Source organism: Ascidiella aspersa, chromosome 1, assembly GCF_963924565.1.
Source record: "Ascidiella aspersa chromosome 1, kaAscAspe10.2, whole genome shotgun sequence".
Taxonomy (NCBI): Eukaryota; Metazoa; Chordata; class Ascidiacea; order Phlebobranchia; family Ascidiidae; genus Ascidiella; species Ascidiella aspersa.
Window position 1 is genome coordinate 11480569 of NC_139447.1, and position 20011 is coordinate 11500579.

General features: G+C 37.9%; 1 protein-coding gene across 1 annotated transcript in view; it reads right to left on the minus strand.

Annotated features, from left to right (window-relative positions):
• The window catches only part of LOC146167501 (neurofibromin-like), a 47829-nt gene that overhangs the window by 26311 nt on the left and 1507 nt on the right, over positions 1-20011 (minus strand). The window contains exons 2-28 of the mRNA XM_083391304.1: positions 18831-18904; positions 18036-18176; positions 17820-17903; positions 17465-17527; positions 17093-17214; positions 16849-16955; positions 15998-16065; positions 15692-15808; positions 13587-13736; positions 13022-13087; positions 11844-12023; positions 11067-11258; positions 10094-10219; positions 9362-9490; positions 8612-8811; positions 7439-7622; positions 7081-7187; positions 6591-6753; positions 5827-5970; positions 4919-4998; positions 4198-4422; positions 3444-3543; positions 3078-3217; positions 2527-2599; positions 2268-2398; positions 1315-1431; positions 779-939 (exon numbers count right to left, since the gene is read on the minus strand). Of these exons, the coding sequence (XP_083247430.1) occupies positions 779-939; positions 1315-1431; positions 2268-2398; positions 2527-2599; positions 3078-3217; positions 3444-3543; positions 4198-4422; positions 4919-4998; positions 5827-5970; positions 6591-6753; positions 7081-7187; positions 7439-7622; positions 8612-8811; positions 9362-9490; positions 10094-10219; positions 11067-11258; positions 11844-12023; positions 13022-13087; positions 13587-13736; positions 15692-15808; positions 15998-16065; positions 16849-16955; positions 17093-17214; positions 17465-17527; positions 17820-17903; positions 18036-18176; positions 18831-18890 (3430 nt within the window). The 5' untranslated portion in view covers positions 18891-18904. The remainder of the gene's footprint in view (positions 1-778; positions 940-1314; positions 1432-2267; positions 2399-2526; positions 2600-3077; positions 3218-3443; positions 3544-4197; positions 4423-4918; positions 4999-5826; positions 5971-6590; positions 6754-7080; positions 7188-7438; positions 7623-8611; positions 8812-9361; positions 9491-10093; positions 10220-11066; positions 11259-11843; positions 12024-13021; positions 13088-13586; positions 13737-15691; positions 15809-15997; positions 16066-16848; positions 16956-17092; positions 17215-17464; positions 17528-17819; positions 17904-18035; positions 18177-18830; positions 18905-20011) is intronic.

Sequence of the window (20011 nt, forward strand, 5' to 3'; positions counted from 1 at the left end):
CTGCGATAAGATGAGATTATAATTTTTCGTTGCGTTATATATGAAAACTAATGGATCCGACCCGGGCCGATATGACACTGAAGCCGTTATCGGTGTGCAGGAATTTATTAACAACACCAAGGTCTAAACAAGTGGATCAGTATCTTAATTAGAATGAATACAAAACAACGTTATGAAACCAGAAGCAGCATCAGAGTATGCTGAATAACAATAACATGGTGAGCTACTATCGCGACAAGGTAGTAACACCAACTGCCATAAGGACAACTACAATATCAAGGCACCATGTGCTCAGTGACCTTTGACCGTTTGACCGCAAGTAATAGATTAAGTCAAAAAGCTCTTACATCAAAATGCGCAAGGTTAAGAATAAACTAGTACGTGCGAACTTAGACGAGTAAGTTGGCGCCGTTCGGATGTCTGTACATTTTTTTAAGTTATTACGTCAGTATTTGCTTTAAAAATGAAATGTAAGACGCCTTCTTTGTGGTAAACCTGGTATTTTCCTAAACCTAACATTTTATTAAAAAAAAACATTTCAAGGAGGTGATCGCTTGAAGTTGAGACGAGTTCAATACAACGCAAACTGGGCATCATCTCCAAACATGTAGGACGTTACAAGTTGTGGCAAGGGATAAAGCCTATAAACATTCAACAGAATAAATTTTGTGCCACGCACAGCCCATTTGAAGTAAGTTAAAGCTTTAAAGGCAAATTAGGCAATGGTTCATTCAAATGCACTAAACATACCGGGGAAAGTTCCTATATTTTAACCTACCCATTGCGTGAACAAGCCCGTACTCAATGTTGGCGCTCAGCAATTTGGACATGGCCAGAATCACCGAGCTGCGCAGCGCCGTGACGTCATCACCATTAATGACGTCATTGTTGCCTTGGCAGTCGTCGGTGCTGAGCAGACGCATGAAGAGCGTGAAGTATCTAAAGAAAATATAGGCTGAGAAAATAAACTCCAGTGGGTCTTATAACAAACAAAAAGTATTTGTTTAGTAAAGGTTGTGTTAACATTTCAATTAATTTAAAAGAAACGTATTTACTAAATAATGCTAAAACTGTTATTATTAAACGTGTGAACTTACTAAGTTCTGTATTTTACTTAGTTTAATCTTTATCATTGTTGTGCAACCAGAATCGTTTGTTTTCAACATTCAGATTCTGGCACATTCTGTTATTCGAAAGAAAACTCTGATTACGTGTGAAAATTGCAGTTAAATCATAGACAAAACCTCAATTTTACCGCTTTTTAATAAGGGTATTGCTAGTTGCAAGCAATTAAGAAACCAGCAGGCAACTTACTTTAAGAACAGCTGAGATTTGGCTTTGGGGACGTCCCCGCCGTCCCCCTCATCAGGGTGAAGGGGTAAGCCGTCCAGCAACGCGCCAATTGCTACAACGGCAGACTCGTCCAACTCCCTAAGTAAGCAAGGTTACATATTCAGGATTATTTTGCTTGCTGTTTATAATTGAGTATGTGCACATGTAATGTTAACATATCGTGCGCAATTTACATGTTTGTGCGTTGTTTTTTTCAAATCCGTCAAAAAAATTTAAGCTCAAAATGCCTTGGCTAAACCGGTAGGTTGCTCAAGGCGTGAAAAGCAATAAAACAACGTAAACCAAAATACTTTTATGGTGGACTAATGTTACTAACCAACATAGTTTTTGCCGTAACATGCGGCTCTAGCAAACTTTTACACCACGCCAGTCGTTCAGATGCCGCTTCAACACAGGTCGTATTCTTATAGGGCGATAATCTTATTGTGGGAAAGCATTTAGTTAAACCCTTTCAGAAACAATCAGCGTTCAACAGTAAAGGGGCAATCATCGCCCTTTCGGTTTTACAGAGTAAGTTACATGTTCCCCGATCAAAGTGAAATAAAGACACACACATCAAATATTTAATGAAAATTATATTTACCGAACTTGTAGCTTCACGTAGTGCAACGTTTAAGCATAACTAAAACTGTTATGCCGTTTTAAAATATATTTTCACAATATTTATCCATCTAATGAGTCCGTAACATCACTGTTTGGTTACATGTGAATTGCACATGATTCACCCACGAGGCAAACACATTTTTATAAGGCTAGCAAATGTAAACGGACATGTTACAACGTAATTTGCTGTGCACAAAATTTACGTAGAAATAATTGCACAACCTTTCCTACGTGGAAATTTCACTACCTTTTTAAGCGGTGATTATGCAAAGTTTACTAATTTCTGTTTTTCGTTTTAATTTTGCCTTCACCTGAGTAACACGTGATTGGAATTGGTATTCTGATTGGACAAGGTCATCAGCCAATCAGCGAGGTGCTCAACCAGCTTGTTACGGAATTTTATCTCAGAAAGGAAGAAGAAATCGCTTTTGCGAATCATCAGCTGTTAATACAAGTGCTGGTAACAAGAATCGAAAAATCGGAGAAATTCGATATATCTTTAGAAGTAATAAACAATAAAGTATTTGCAATCAAAAGCAGATTTTAAAGGGCCAGTTGTTCTTGCATTACCTCGGTGACCATCTTGCAGAAGAGAATTCGAAGTGCGAAGGCAGACATTCTTGCGCCCATCTGACGTATGTATCTAAAAAAATAATGTCTGATTAAAGGTATTTCAAAATTTATCGAGACCTGCCATGCAGTCTAGCCCAGCGTATTCTTAAACTTATCGTCCACTGGAGGGACAACAGGGTTTCGGTTATCTAGACAAAAAATATATAAACGAGATTTTAAAAAAACTAATAGTACTGATATTGTTCAACCCGTCCTTTAATACTTAAAAATAAGGAAAGGTAAATAGTTCTTTGCTTTTTGGAGCCTGACCAATTCAGTCTGCGATTAAATAATTATTTGGAAACAATGTGTGAATAGTATACAGCAGCCTAACAAAATCATTAAACATTGTTTTATTTTTTAAACAGTTTTTTGAAATTTTTAGGCTATAGGCTTAGTAGTTCAAAAAACACATCCAAATGGGCTTTGAATATGGCAAACTCAGGCCTAAATACACTATAAAAGGGAAGCTTTTATTTTACGGCTTTTGAACCCCGGCTTTAGCGAACCTGACAATGTAGAGTATCGTGTCTTCGATGCTTTCCTCTCCCAAGTAATCCCCATCCTGTTCCGAGGAATCTTGGAAAATGATCTGAAGGATGTAGATCACCCCATGTACCAACTGATCGGTAAAGTGGTTCTGCACGATCTGCGTAAAAATAAAGTTAAGGCGAAGATGTATAGTTTGTTATCGTCGAAAGTCCTATGATTTCCTAACTCTATTCGTGTTATTTAAGAACACAAGTAAAAAGTTACGTTGGTTCAAGGTCATACCGGCCTATTATGCGTTTACATTTCGTTTAAAACAACGAACAAAAGCGACAATACGGCTATTTTCGACTTAATAGTGCAGCAAAGTTACAAAGGTCACTCACTCTTCCCTCAGAGTCAAAGAGGTTGGTCTTGAGGACGAAGGTAATTTGCTGGAACAGAGTGGGAAACAATGCAGGGTGAAGATCGTAGGCCAGCAGGTTCCTGGAAAAAAGAAGGCGAAACTGTTCGATTGCACCATTATGGGTGGTTTAGCGTTTAAAAAAAAGCTACTTTATTTGCACTTATGCAATTGTGTAGAATGAAATAGTTAGTATAATTGAAGGATATTTTCAAGAGCTCCAGTGCAATGTTGAGATAAGCTAACGAAAATAAAAACTTAGCTTAAACCAGGAATGTCCAATCTTTTGTTATAGTGGGCCGCATTGTCACTTGAAATAATTCAATGGCCGCAGAACCAAATTACGCTTTGCTCTGTTCATTTACTATACTATTACTGCGGCACTAAAAGCTGACTGGTACATTTCATTAGGCTAAGATTTAAAGTTCAAAATACTACTTGGGAGTGAAAATGACTAGCGGGCCGCAGGTTGGAAATCCCGGGCTTAAACAATGTTGATAAAACAGTTTAAAACTATTCTTATTAAATGTAACAGTTCTTTCAACTAAATATTTTTCTACAGTATTGCTAAAGAAAAAAATAAGTTTTTAGGGGTAACAAAGTATCTAAAAAAAGGAGTCAAAAATTCTGAAAAAACGAGTAAAAAAATGAAAACACTGGCCAATAAGGCACATAAGAGTACACCAGTGGTATCGAAGCAACAGTTCCAAAAACTAACCACCAGCTTGGCGACGAACCTGACAATGGCCGACACATCGGGAATACGCGAGTTGGCCTTGAACAGCATGTTAATCAGGTGACCAACGAAGCGGCTCGCGTGACCACTGGACACAGAACTGGACCCCGGGCCCTGTCGCGCGTTGCCATGGTGATCCGAGGGGCTTGATGGTCCGGCGCTGGAGGATAAAACCGAGCTGCTGCTCGTCCTGCGGTCCCAGGCCAGGCTTGTGAGACTGCTGGAGCTGTGAATAAGTTAGCCGCTGGTTTAACAATTTTAAGGTATGGATTGGATATCGTTGCAAAACCATTATTAAATTATAAAGTATATGATTTTAACATTGGTTTGATGTTCACCGGCCAAGCTGTACATTTTATTTTGTTGAAATTAATTTAAGTAAAGAATACCGATACTTTAAAAATCACTTTATTAAAGCATTATCTTGTAAAGATTGTCCTTTAAGCATTATCTTGTAGAGATGTCCGATAATAACAAATCGAAGCCAATACCAGGTGCCAAGGGATAGTTTTATAGAAATGGCGTTATTAAGTATCGAATAGGATCGCGATAATATTTGAGAAAATAATCAGTATGACTCTATTGAATGTCAAGTGTCGTAGATCCCTATTACCTTGCTTTGTTGAACAACCTAGCACTTTTGCGATTACATCGCCTTAACATATGAAACTGCGTTTTATAACGCAAGCTTTAAAAAATAAACAACGAGAATATCGACTTACACGACTTCGACGGACTTCGCGCATACGCCACCTAGCGAGCAGAGGAAACCGGACAGGTTGGTCCAGTCGTGGACTTCTTGCTGGAAAACACACTAACACAGTATTAAACTACTTCCCGAAAAGATATACCAACGCGACTCCAATCTAACTATTTAGTAGAATCAAGCAGCCATTTCAATCTACTTGGAGATCAGAACCTATTTTCTGCTTTAAAGCTAAACCTAAGGACAATTTAAAAATAGTAAAAAATGAATAGGTACCAAAAAAACTTCTTGCTGCAAAACACACCAACACTGTATTAAACTTCCCGAAAAGATGTACCAACACGGCTCCATACTAACTGCTTAGTAGAGTCGAGAAGCCATTTCAATTTATTTGGAGATAACAGAAACATTACAGCCATATTTGACGCAAAACCTACTACAGTACTGAAAGTTAAAAAATGTTCTCAATTGAAAGCAAAGTACACGAAAAATATATTATTCACACACAGCTTACTGCATTTTGGGTAACGGAAACGGCTTGTAATCGAAATAAACTGATTAGAATAGCCTAAGGCTCTAAGCTAGTGGTCGGCAAACTTTTTTGTCGCGGCCCAAAATGGTCTTTCAAGATCTATTGAAGGCCCACTAAGTAAAAAAGAGGATAGCACTGTGGCCTTACGATGCAATAATAAGCAAAAGTAAAAAAAAATCTTAGCCACAACATTTTAAAAATACAGTACAGTACAGTGAATGCACTGCTATCACGCGGTACACAACTACATGACAAAACTGGAATATTAAGAACCAGCCAGCGGCCCACATTTGGGGCGCGGCCCACATTTGGCCGACCACTGGTCTAATCCAATAACTTTAAACTTTGAAAACCCCTAATCACACAAGAAAGGCTAAAAACAACACACGCACCTCTGTTGCCAGGGCCTTTTTGGTCGACTTGCCAGAGTTGGGGCTTTCCCCGGCTGATGTGACGACCGCGTAATCGTCCTTGCTCTGTTTGTGGCTGAGCGAGTGCGTCTTGGCTTCCCACTTGTTGAGTGTGTCCTCCCACGCCTGGTTAAAGCAGAAGATTAGTGTTGTTATGCAAGTTATAAATCTGCGGCCGTGTTGAGTCAAGTTAACATTACCATCGCTTAGCTTTTCCAACTGAAGGTTTATACATTCTATATAATCATAGAGTTTTATTACGCTTAGATGGAAAAGTGGATGGTCTATGCTTTGATTGGGAATGTCCAATATTATAGGATCGAAGCCAATACCGGATGAGTGGTAGTTTTGGTATGCCTTAGGTCCGATGCCAGATTAATTGGTATATTGGCCATGGTTTGCCAATCAAAGTAGTTTTTTTTGTTATTGAAAGCTAAATTAATAAAAAAATTAAAAAGAAAAGAAAAAATCAATGTAACTAAGCTTTTAAACGCTTAAGTATTTTTTTGCCAAACAAGTATCGGACATCCCTAAACAGGTAAAGCTGATGACGGCAAAAAAATAATCAACTCAAAATGCACAGCCGTTCAACAAAAATCGTTTCATGACTATGTTAGCAAGTTATTGGCCACGCACAAGGAAAAGCACAAATGAACTGTCGAACCCAAAACGCAACTGCGTCATCAATATGGCCGACACAGCGAGCCAAAAACGAGGAAGGAAAAGTGGAAAGCAACTGCACTTACCTGTAAGCTGGCCTGCGGGAACCTGTTCATTTTGCGAAGCACCGACTTGACGCGCTTGTGGATGACGTCACCGTCGTCCAGCAGTGCGGCGGAAGAGAGCTCCTGGTAGCACTCGTAGCGTTCGGTGTAGAGCCGCCCTCCCAGGCAGTCGTCGAAAGTCCACCTGGACGTACAAGACGTGTTCGCGCGCCGTTTTGCAACTTTGAAAGGTTTACGAACTTGAACAATATAAAGGCAATTGTGAAGAGGTCAAAACGGCAAAAAATTTATCCGTTATGACGTAAAATTTAGGCTTACGGAATGATATTAGGCTTCAATAGAAAGGCGATTGATACCTTTAAAGTTTGTCGGGAAATTTAGGTAAGAGCTTTACAGCGTGCGAATTATTTTGCACTTTTAAACTGATTTTTGCATTAAAAACGTTTCGCTAAGAGCGTTTAGTAGCGTTTAACCAGTGAGGTTTAGTTTGATTGCTCTGTAAAAGTCATACCGGAGTTCGGTTTCTTCGTAGAGGCCCTGAAAGCAGGTGAGAGCGACAGATACCACTTCTTCACTCTGGTGCCACAAATGCTCCAGTAGCGTCTGTTCCAACTTTAGCTGAAATGGTGAAGCATTTCAAATAAAAACCACATTTACCACACTAAACAGAAGGAAATTAGGTTAAAACTTTAAAACTAAATATTAGATTTTTCGCATATAACATATTTATTTTCTGTATTTTTACTATTTGCCCCCCAAAATCGGTTTTATTCAGAAAAAAGGCAGGATACGACGCGCAGTTATCAGTGTACTGCAAGCCACGGTAAGGTAAGTATGAAATAATAAGCAGTTTATCAGAGCAGCGTTACCTTGGTCTTCCGTACGGCGTCCGACGTGTTGTTGGTTCCCTGCCTTGTGTGGTTCTGCATCACGAACTCGATGCGACGCGCCAGCACCTGCTGCAGCCACTTGATGGCGTGCAAGGTCAGCTCGGGTGACGTCATCATCTGGCTGGCGAGAAGTTTGTCGCAGACCGAAGACACCACGTGTGAGCTGGCGAAAAAAATATAGAAGTTGAAAACACGTCCCTCGGCGAAATGTTTACCCTGGAGCTGCACAAAACGGAATTTTGTGTAGCCTACTGTTTCGGGCGCGCCTAGTTTTGTTGCACAGCATATTTTATCGTTTGTTGTGTGTTTTTTTCGCCTTGGTTTCACTATTGCTTTCTACCCAATGAATTGTTCTTGTCTCACCACTTCTGCACCTCGCCTTTCACCGGTTTATTCCCTATCTAATCGCGTTAACTGTTAATACTTCAGCACCCGCACCTTGTTCTCATTGATCTCATTTTGGCTGCAGTTTTGGGAAGGCCTTATATAACAGTCGAAAGTCAGGGTGGACAAGGCGGGGATTACGACCAGTTTAGATCGCCTTAGTTTACGCCCGATTTTAGTCGCTGGCCTCTTTACATCACGCCCTTTCAGTGTTTTTATGATTTAAGTAAGTTCGCCCTATATTACACACAACACTGAGTGAGACATTTCGTGTAGTGCCCAGGGAACCGACATGCCGTGAAATTGGCATCCGATATTTAGGGCGCAACAATATGACATAAACACTTCTGGTTCGATTAAATATCAGTTGTGAGGATTATCTTTAAAGGCAATATAGACTCATAAAAGTTGACGAAGTTCTCTCCAGGTTTATAATCAGTAGTTGTCAAGCTATGGACACGCACCGTTACAGGTAGGCAGTGAGTTTAACGGTTGTGAAGTTTATAAAACATGCAGGTGTGCATTGGCGGCCGTCCAAATTTATTTTCTATTTGCAATTTCGTCGAACAACAATCCAAAATATCGTTGCGTTCGTTTGTAGAGTTTTCTTTAAATGGTAGGCCGTAAAGTTAGCAAAATAGGTAGCCCTAAACCCAGTTGCGAGGCAGCACGTAAAAAATGCCCAGGCAAAGCGTACAGCGTATTTACAAAATATTGTGATGCCCTGTGTTTTGACGTCGACGTACAACGTTTTGTGGCCGCTTTTACCTTACTTCCCAGAACGTGGCCATGGTGGACTCTGGGTTCCACAGGGCGATGTTGAGGGGGTCGTGCAGGCGCAGCAGGGCGCCCGAGCTTTCCACGGCCAACTGCAGGTTGGTCTGGGGGTGAATGGAAAAAAGAAGGACCAGGTGATTGGAAAAGTCGAACATCTCCGAGTGAATTTGCTGGCTCGTCGACCCCAGGTTCTGGTTGGAAATAGGTTGTTTTTATTTCAGCATTCGAAAACCTTATAAACGGGTAAATTTTGTGCAACGTTGCTCTAGCTTTTTTGTGCAACGTTGCTCTAGCGATGGTAATACAGGATACGGGGGATTTCAATTTCCCTTCGTTGCGCTGTTCAGGCAGAATCATGGTATGGCGTAACTATTTTGCGTAACGCGGTTGTATTGAAAAAAAAAATAGCGGCAATAAAAAGTGAAAAAAATAGCGGCAATAAACAATGGAAAAATGTTTCACAGGGTGGTTAAATTGTAGTAAAACAGCCCCAAAAACGTATGCAATACAGGTAATACGATGTTCTAATTAAGGCTACAGTCAAGCATGTTCACAATTAAGTGACATATGCAAAAATTAAAAAAACACTTTAATTTGGTTGAATTATATTAGACAAAGTTCGTTGGAGTTCAAACCAGTATTCCAGTCGAGTAATGTTTTCACGCAGAAGGATCTAAAACATCCAAAGCAAAAAAAATAACACTTCATTGCGTTTAAATAACAATTTCCTGCGGCGCTTACGTGTAAAAGCAGCGACGGGTTGCTTTGTATGAGCTGTAGTATGACGCGTAGAAGATCCCGATGGTTGGGAGATTCGTCTTGTGATCGCTTCAGGCCAACGTTCATACGTTCCATACGCACTCGTATCGACTTAATAACAGAAAGTAAAAGAGTGTTAATAATTTTCGGTAGAAGTTTAAGGTCTTTATTTGGCCATTTTTATATTTTAGCTAGGCAGTCTTTTTCTTTTCAAGGCTGTTATATTACAAAACTATAGGGTTCATTGGAGGTGAACGTACGCAGAAAACAAACATTTAATTTATTCAACTAGCATTCCTGTTATTTCAGGTTATTCCAAGGATAACAGAAGTAGACATAATCTGTTTTAAATACAGGAACAGACCAGAGTGACTTTATTCAGGCGTATCATAATAAAACAACAATACTATCACATCACTTTAAGTTTGCATATTAAACACTAGTATATGTAAGCATGTGAGATTAAAGAACAACAAAAGTGGGACAAGAGCTAACCCCACACCGTTATGGGTACAAACACAAATTAAAGGACAAATCTAGTGCAAAAGCGAACATCACACGAATTAAACCACGCAAGAGCATGGCACGAATGGAATTTGAACAACTAAGTTTAAATAAACAAATTCCCGCACTTAATAATTTTCAAGGCAAATTTTGAGTTTTTAACAACAGCGGCCAATAATAAAAATATAGTACGTCATACGGCCCCTATACCTGCGTGTTTCTCGGCGACGCGTGCACCTGGGTTTGGGTCTTGGCGACGCAATCGCGAAAGATCTTCCTAATATCCGATCCGTAGCTGTAGAGTCGATCTACCTTGGGCCACCACGAGAGAGGAGGCTGAAAGAAAAGTTTTCATTTAGAACAGCCATGGAAACGTTTAGCGTAATATGTTTGTGACAGGCAACCTTCAGTGTATGTTAACAGTAAGTTGAGTCATGGGAAAATAAAAAGGATTGGTGTTGGTATTATTAGATGGAAAACGCAAAAACCATTTGGAGTAACCCCACGCTTGATCATAGCGTTTTAAATTTAAAACCAAATGCGCAGTACAGCTGGAGTCTAAGATACTACAAAATAAGTCTACCGCGAAATCTCTGAATAGGCAACTTTTGCGAGACCATAGCACCTTTTTGCGTGAAATCTGGAAATATATCCGCCTGATAGAAATAAAGTTAGGCAAAAGTAACAAAAGTTTAGGTTAGCTTTTCGGACAGATTAAAAAAACGTACGGCATAGGAGCAGATTAACAAAACTACCTATAAGAAACGGTATTGATTTCACAAAACCTGGGTCTGTTTGGAAGTTTTCAGTGGTACGTATTACAGGCATACAGTTGCCCGGAAGACTTTCTACTTATTAATTTTTACAAAAAAATCATTTGACAACTCGCATAAAGTAAGTAGTTTATAGTGCTGATTAAAATTTAAGCGTAGTAATTTATTGTATCGTGATCAAATTTTTTACTGGTTAAGAATGAATTAATTCTGCCAGGTAAAAAGCCTTTATTGCGAGGTTTTCTATAAATCAATTCGAATGCGAAGAAGTTCATAGTACTGATTTAAATTCAGTGCTAAAGTAATTTTTTATTGTGTGGCCTATTTTTTACTTATTTAAGAATAAATGAAAAACCTTTACCATTAGGTTTTAAGTAAACGACCGGGAAAGTCGGAATTGGCGAACCGACCTGAGTGGAGAGGCAGCAGAGCGCCTGCACGAGTACCACCTTGTGGTGGATCGAGGAGGAAGAGGAGGCGCAGAGGCGCGGGAGTGAGAGGAGGTCAGGAGCAAGGCGAAAGGAGCAGACGAAGCACTCGATCAGCGATTCCTCGTCGCTCGTCTTATTGAAGTACTTGGAGCCGCCGTCGAACAGAAACGTCTGAGCAACAACAAGTTGCATTTGAAGGTAATTCAAAGTGAAATTGACAATGGTTTATAATTGACTATCGAATCTGATCTCAAATTGTCGGTGAAGATACTATGTTTTGGAATTGGTACTCGTTCGATATTCGGGTGCTATCGAATGAGATACATATATTTGAAAATTTTAGCTACAGTTTTAAGATAGAAGACGTTTTTTTGGTAAAACGCCGTATTCTATCTAGCAGGGTATTTTTTCAGAAAATCGAACGAAAACAAGTAATGTAACTTAACAACTTCTTAGTTATAAAGAAATAAATGCCCAATACCAGGTTAACCGGGTCTTTGTACGTCACAATTTCCGCAGTATTTTTTTTTCTTTTGGAGAAAAACAAGTATATATGAGAAACTGTATAACCACGACAACTGCAGGACTATAGTATTATACGAAAACAACTAGATCTAAAGTGGGCCAACGTATTGCGAAAAACACTCACGCCAACGTCTTAACGAGTCGAAAACAATAATCTAAAAAAATATTTTAACCTAATTTTTAGGTAAAATCGCAATGGACAACTTCCTGCTTGTGGTAAAGTTATCTCACTTGGAACTCCGGTAGAAACGAGTCAACAAGTCGATGCAGGGGCAGCTGGTCCTCACCACACGATGGCGCCACGCAGCACGCCACCTTGGCCACCCGGACGAGCGAGTCGACGCTGTACTCTTGCAACTGGCGAGTAACCGAACTCGACAGGTGACGCTTCACCGTGGCCAGCAACTCGATCTAAGTCGGGAAACAAAACAAAATTGAAAAACCTAGAATTCTCTACATAAACATAAGGGTTACTTACTGGGTTAATTTGCTGGGATTAAGTAGTTTTTAAGAATCATTTTAAAGTGGCTTTCCTTCGGATACAAAACTTTTGTGTTTAAAAGTGCATATAAACACAGCAATATAAGTTTAACTTAATTAATTTTCGCCTGCATTGGCAAACATACGTAAAAATGGTAACTGACATAAACATAAAACTCTACACAAAACAAAGGTTTTTCAGCTATATTACATAAAAAAGGGTAAGGTAAAAATGGTCAAGGCGGTGCCGTTAACCGCCTTACTGAACAGCAAATATCCCACAATTGCATGGCCTAGTGACGCCAAATGACATTTTATTGAAACGACATGAACCCTTTAGCGCAAAATGTAACTATCGCGAAGCTACTTTCGAATAAAATAGAAAAGTGCGTGTCAGGCACGCCAAAATATATGGGCGCGGTTGAAGTAACGTTCATAAGCTGTAGTTCTGCGGTGTTTAGATATTTAGCAACATCTCGAGGTAATGGCATATCGGCGTATTGTTAATTCACGGCAAACGGAAATGCGCAAATATCAGACTAGCCGAATTACTTTTGATGGTTTTGCCAGTTTGGCAAATTGACTCTCGCTCTGGTGTCATCCGGCGGAAAAAAATTTCACTATAATCAAAACAGCTATTTTGCTCAATTGTAAGCTTTCCCGGTCGGTATATTTAATTGGCAGAGTCGGATATTTATTTTTGCGGAGTCTAACCCAAGCATAAAAAGTGACATAAAAATCTATAATTTTGTCCAGGCTGAATGAATCGATATGGCTCGAAGCGTGTGGCCCAAAACAACGTCTAATCAATATCAGTGTACAATTAGGCGGCGAAGGTAAAATATTGCCTTTATCAGACACATGACATTCAGGTCGCGGCCAGGGAAAATTGCAACTTCCTGAAGCAACCGGTTACAAGCGTTAGTTACCTTGCTAGATTTCGGCTGTTGCTGCTGCTGCTGCGACTTCCGACTTGCCACCTGCTTTACAACATCCTGGAAGCGAAACAACAATGGTGAAAATGGCTACGACTCTGCCTTAAGCGCTACAGGAGTATTGATTGCGGACTCCAAAAAGAGCTACGGTAACCAACTAGTAAAAAGTTTAACGCGTTTTAGGGAAAATGTACCCCTAGAACAAACCTACTAAACCATTATTTATACCACCACAACCAAATACCATCATGATTATTTTCAAAAAGTAAAATATATTAAATTGAAAAGCGACTTTTTCAAGGTTATTTCGCCACAGTTTGCTTTAGTGTTAAGAAATTTAGACAATGCATTTAAATTTTAAGGTAGAATCGCTGCGTTAGCCTTAACTCATGGCAGAAATTTTCAAATAAATTTGGTATCGGATCGACACCGATACCAAACTAGAGTGGCGACGCTACCACTTGGTATCGGGTATCATAGTTCCCGAACCGATATTAACGGACATCCATACTCACACGCATAGAGAAACAGTCAGGTACCAACAAATAACGACGCTTACCGGGCACAAGAGTAACAGGAGAGTCTGTAGCGGCCACAGCGACGCCGCCTTTTTCTTGGAAACCTCGCCTGAGCCATCTACCAGGTCGAAAAGCTGTTCAGCGGCCACTGACAGCCTTCGATTACGCGCGAGTCGCTCCTCCTGTTGAATCTAAACGGGACGCGAACAATCATTTCAGCTGCTGCGTTACTGCTGGCGATGGGATTGGGGATAGTATAATCCCGAGATATTTCGGAATAATAGGTTTCGAATCGAGAATAACAAATCCAAAAAGCGAATCTTGGTAAGTTTTAAGTAAAAATCTATTTTAGGGGGTGTCACAGATAGCGTTATACCAGTAAAATCACTTTATATTCCCAGACATTGCGTTACTCTGCCATCTGTTATTGACCATTGTGACGTAATATCTCTATTGTGATATATTATCGTGCGACCAGTTGACCTGAAGTAACCGGTTGATTTGACGTGACTTTGTGGCAAGGCGTGGCGTGTTATTCAATATAAACTACGCTAAATTGAGCATCTGCTGTTTTTGCTGTGTCAGTTTTAGGTTTGCCATCACTGACAAGCAACTTTAGGATATCTGACCTAAAAGTTTGGTACAGGGGGGTTAATCATTATATGCTCTCTAGTTAGTGACAAAACAGCAATTCATCACAAAACAATTTTCCAACACATTTATGTTGTAATCAAAAGAATAAATTACGTGGTTGATTTTAAAGCATGACCATTTTAAGCAGTTGTTTGAATTTTAAAGCATTGCTTCATACAAACAACAAAGAACAAAAAAGTTCATAAAACATGAATACCATGTTGTTACTAAAAACTTGTTATAGGATTGCAATACAACAAAATAAACCATTTACAAATTCTGTCCTTTTTTAAATAAACTTTGTTCTGTTATAGTGCTACTATACCACAAACGTTATATAACTGCGAAATTGCGAAAATCTCTACACATTTAATTGACACAAAAAAGGAAATAAGTATTCGGTGGCCCCTCATAAAAAAACGCTGACAAGGCTTCGAGAACCACTTTTTCGGGCGAACAGTTATAGTTTGCGGTTGCCACAAGCTTCGCCTAATTAATTAGGTCTCAATCAAGTGTTATTGGGCGAGCAACTAACGTGTAATGACAGATGTAGCGTTCGCAATTTCCCTGAATGCGCTACGGGGTTAATCAAGGACAACTTTATGTCATCATTCAGCGAGGTTACTTCCAGCGTTATTGCAAAGTATTGGTTGTTACGCATTGCTGGCAGTAGTATCTCTGTATTCTATTTTAGCAGCAAAATATTTTACTGAATAACAGATGACATTTGTAGTAAAGTAGAATTGAAAGATAGTAATGTTTTATAAAACAGAGTTAATTCAAATAAAATTAAATTTTGAACAACCTGGTATTTGCGTTACGTTGTTGTTTTGTTTTTATGAAGTGATACATGACAGCTTGCACAACTGCTTCAACTGGCAGTTGTTTAGAATTAGGGATGTCTAGAACTTGACATTTTATTGCGATACCAAAAAGGCAAAAAATATCGCAATCCTATCCCGTTCGAAAGTATTTTTTTCCAGGATGTTGGGCCACAATTTGCTTTAGCGTTTGGAAATTTAAGCGACCGCCTGACGTTACTTATATCGCTGTGTTGGATCACAAACATGGAAATGCCCATGTTTATTTGGTATGGAATCGGCACCGATACGAGCCTAGTATAAAATACATTTGACTGATTATTATTTTATTACAATATACATACGTTAGCAAAGTGCATTGCGAATAATTACAGTCACAATACGGCCGAATGGCAAAGCTGGCCCGCGTGTGGTTCAACCGCCAAAACATTTTCTGTTTCTTATGCGGCTCGCAGTCAAAAACAATTGCCAACCCCTGCCATGGGGCATAAATTACACCCCCAACATGACAAAATAGAAGTTAAATAATTAATAAAAACTATACAAATAAAAAAAGATTCGATATCTGGGTTCGTTGATCTAACTTCGAAATCCCTGGGATTCTACTTTAAACATACCTAGTTACAACCACTGGTTTATTAATTGAAATGTTTTAAAGGCGCCTAAATAAATTTCGTACACACAGTTTTTACCTGCAAATGAATTTCTCCTCGATCCGTAGCCTGTTGACCCTGGTCGAAACCGGTTTGGACCGGTTGGTACAGCAGGTTGAGCTCATCAGGATAGGTACACACCCATCCCCATAATGCCTGTAAATGTCGACATGCAATTTTTACGCTAAAAAACTCAAGACGCAAACCAGTTAGTAAATCAAATGGGTTATGTATAATTCCAGGCAATTGTAAGGGATATTTAAACATCTAAACCAATTAAAAAATATTATACTAAAGGTTATGCAATGAGATTATCTATAAGTTAAATGCAAGTTTAGTCCTTACAGCATCAAGGTTGGCAAGGACTGATAGTTGGACAGATTTCTTGAGGCTTTTAAATTTTAAAATTATCTCTGAAAAACAAAGAACATTGAAATATAGTGAACTGATGTATACAACAAACTGTGTTCACCAGATCTCAAACAGTGGACCCCCGGGGGCCGTGAGAAGTTCTTTTTTTAAGGGGTCGCTTACCATTTCTTATTTTATAGGCTGATAAATTATATTAGTAGAGAGACTTCCTTGGTGAATTGAAATGTAAATAAATATTTTGATAGACAGCTCGTGTATACAAGTATAGTTAGCATGAGTACTGGACTGCATGTTATCGTAATTATTAATCGTAACGTATGTTTGGCTGTTATATGCATTAAAGGGATCTGCCATTATTTCAAGGGAGCATAAGGGGTCCACAAAGTAAAAAAGTTCGAGAATCACTGATATGGAGTATTGTTAAATGTGGATCTACCAATATATAAACTGTTGCTACCAGGAATAGTAATATTAATCAAAAAACAGCTCCTCTGTTAATTGTAATTCTTAACCAAACAACATTTCGGCAACCTATGCGAGTCGCCTTCGTCAGTGTGAATGACACCGAACGCTTTTACAATATATGGAAAACACACAAAGGAAAAAAATGCAACTGGTCTATAATGTGTGAAACCTTAAGAAGGTGTCCCCTGGTGACGTCATGACCTTCTTCTACAAAAGGACAATTTAATACCTATTATTTGTTACAAAACGACAAATTTTAAAAACTGTTTAACTTTTAAGTATAAAATTCAGAACATCGTATATATTAGTTATTGTACATGTTACTTAAACATGTAGTTTGGAGGCTCCAAGAAACGTACCATCCAATAGCTTTGTGAGCTTTGTGATATTGATGTGGACATGTTGAATTAAGTCCAAATCGTTCAGTTCAGTAAAATCATCACTGTTCAAATACAGATCGTGTAACCTTTATATTTAAGAAAACAGGGCACAGTTATATCGAATAAATCTTTTAACAATTTTTTAAGAGATTTTGCCATAATTTTTAATAAAAAATTCTCATCAAGATTTTAGTATCAAAATAATATGTCAAATTATACATGCCTGTTTGCAATTCTACTGAACACAATGTTAAAGTTGTTCTGACTGATACAGTAGAGAACTCGTGATGCTGAAGCCTTCAGCTGCTCCACTAAAGCTTTATCATTTGTTGGTTGATGCAAAAACTGTATTGAATAAAAATCAAGTAGAATTGTGCAAAGCAAGGATGAAGTGTACAGTAATCAAAGCAAAGTCCAAGGGGAGCCAGGCTTAAGTAAACTTTTTATTAATTTAATGACAAGACGAATATATTTTATAAATAAAGTATGGACCAGACAGGCTTTCTCGTTAGCCCAGTAAACCTGTTTGGTTAAATACAAATTAAAATAAATAAAGTTTAACACATGTTTTACAGAGGGAAATGCAATACTTTACTTGACATATTTCCGACAATAATTGCTTCATTAAAATAGAATCTTCCGGCAAAGCCGAATCCTTCTGTATCAAAATAAGATAAATCACAAGCACCACAAACGAAAGATTTTTCTAAAAAACCTATATACCTATATTATTAAAACAAATCAACGATTTTGCTGAAGGCGTCTTATACCCTATAGTTTTTCAATGCTATAGTGGAGGTAGACAAGGTCTTCTAGAAAATACAATATGGTAAGAAATCTGATGCTTCGTGGATTTATCTGCTTAGCACTCGTTCCCTTGCCAACATTTCTATTTTAATCATGTTAGGAAGCAACACAATAACAAACAAATAAATTCAGATATGACTTACGGCAGTTATGCATTTCTCAAGCAGGTTAAGCACAACTATTTGACTGGAATATAATTTGTACTCTTGCCGGTCGCCGTATATACGCTGCAACACATTTAAAGGTATTTTCATTAAATTTATCCTACTGTGAACAGGAAACAAAAACATCACATGTGAACCATCATAATTAAATCCATATTTAACCACTGCTAATCATAATAAAAAAAACAATCTTACTATATTTGAAAGTTTTTTTAAGCTCGTCGTCAATCCACTGATGATGGTGGGACACTTGCTTTCACTGATGTTGATCAAACAATCCTTATGACTCTCCAGTTGACTCGATAAGGAAATGTTTTGAGTAACTGATAATTCGAGCTAGACAAAGGCAAATATGTCATAAAAAAATGTTGTAACTAGGGAAATATTTTTTGATCTAAAATTATATTTTTTGACAGAATTTTTATGTAACAAGAATTCATTGATTTAAACAATGAATTGTTGTATAAAGTCTTGATGTCACCAGTCACTTGTTTTTAGTGTTTTACTGATGACGAGTAACACAAAACATCAAAACATTTTTTTGGGGGGGTATATGTCAAAAATCTTATAATTTATATTTTAGATGTCTGAAAAAAGGCAAACAGTTATAAAAAATTCCACAGAAAAAAAAATGAATGTTTATTTTAGAAAATTGTTGTGTTATAGGTTTAGCCAAGTTAAAACTCATCTGCCTTTGCACCAGAGAAAAAATGTAAGAATATTGCAATTAAAATTAGTGCCCACTGCCAGGTAACTGTTAGGTACCTTTCTTCCTTGTTTGAGGGGTATTTTGTACATTATTTTAAAGTGTTGAAATAAAATAAATTGCACGAGGCATAGGGTATAAGGTCAACAAAAAATCAATGTAAATTGAAAACACAATGTTATAAAACAGCGCGGCTGGCTGCTGGCTGACTGCACAAAAGTAGAAGCTTGAGTTTTAATTTAGATACATCGTCTGCAATTATGTGGAAAGAACTAGATGTTTACCAATTTATCAAATTTCCCCAGGACTGTAGCAATCCATTCCTTTGGGCGATATACCGACATTCTTTACATCACAGCTAAAAGAAAGACAGAGCATTTAAAAAAGATTGAAAACCATATTTAAAAATAAAAAAAATCAGGATTAAAGAGTAAGGTTAAATTCACAATTAAAAATGAAGATAATTTATATGCCAGTGATGCATAAACAATGAAGGTAATTTTAAAGGATTCAACTGATAGATGATGAAACACTAGTAATTAATGCCAAATAAACTTTGTTCATATGTTATGTCAAGGTAAGGTGTTGTATTTGGCACATAGTTTTCCATGTTAGCTTGCAGCCCTTATAACTAAATATTAGAGTTTGATAACATAACAACAGCAATTTTTTAAAGATCCTTATAGACAAACAAAAATTAAACTGCAATAATAAATATGCTGGCCCCATTTGGTTGCCACAAGTGAAATATCTGTGGTAAAACGATCAAAAATCACTTTAAAATACTTGTGCTACGTAAAAAGTCATTAAATCCTGCACAAGCTCCCTTGACCACAGGGTAAATAAAATACAACAAAGGTAAACATTAAAAAAAAAAACAGAAATTTATGGGATTATATTGTTCTGACACTTTTTAACATTATGGTTATGAATTTGCACAAAAAAATAATTTCTGTGAGTGGTATTAAACACAATAAATACACTTTTGCAGCACAACTGGTGTGTACATAAAATCTGAAATCCATCAAAATTTCTAATACTCTAGTACAGGGGTCGGGAACCTTTTTAGCTACGGAAGCCATAAAAGCCAAATATTCTTGGGTATATTTGCACGAGAGAAAAATATAATGCCTATTTAGCAAAAAATAGTAAATTGAGCGGGCCGCTCAATTTGTTCTCATTTAGGACAGAACATAATTAGAATTAACGGTTTGCACAACTTTGATTACAGACTTCTGTTGAATGAATAAGGCCTATTGGACATTAGAAGATTCCCTCAAACAGGATAACAGTCTCGAAAAACAAATAGGATTTCTTCAAAATTTGCTACTATGTGTAAAAAAAGTAAATAAAAAGTTAGGAAAACAGTCATGGCCGCGTTCAGTTTTGTTTAGATCATGCCGAGAAAAGATAGCTTAGATTTATCTGTATGCAGGATTCATTCAACAAAAGACCCATAAAGGTG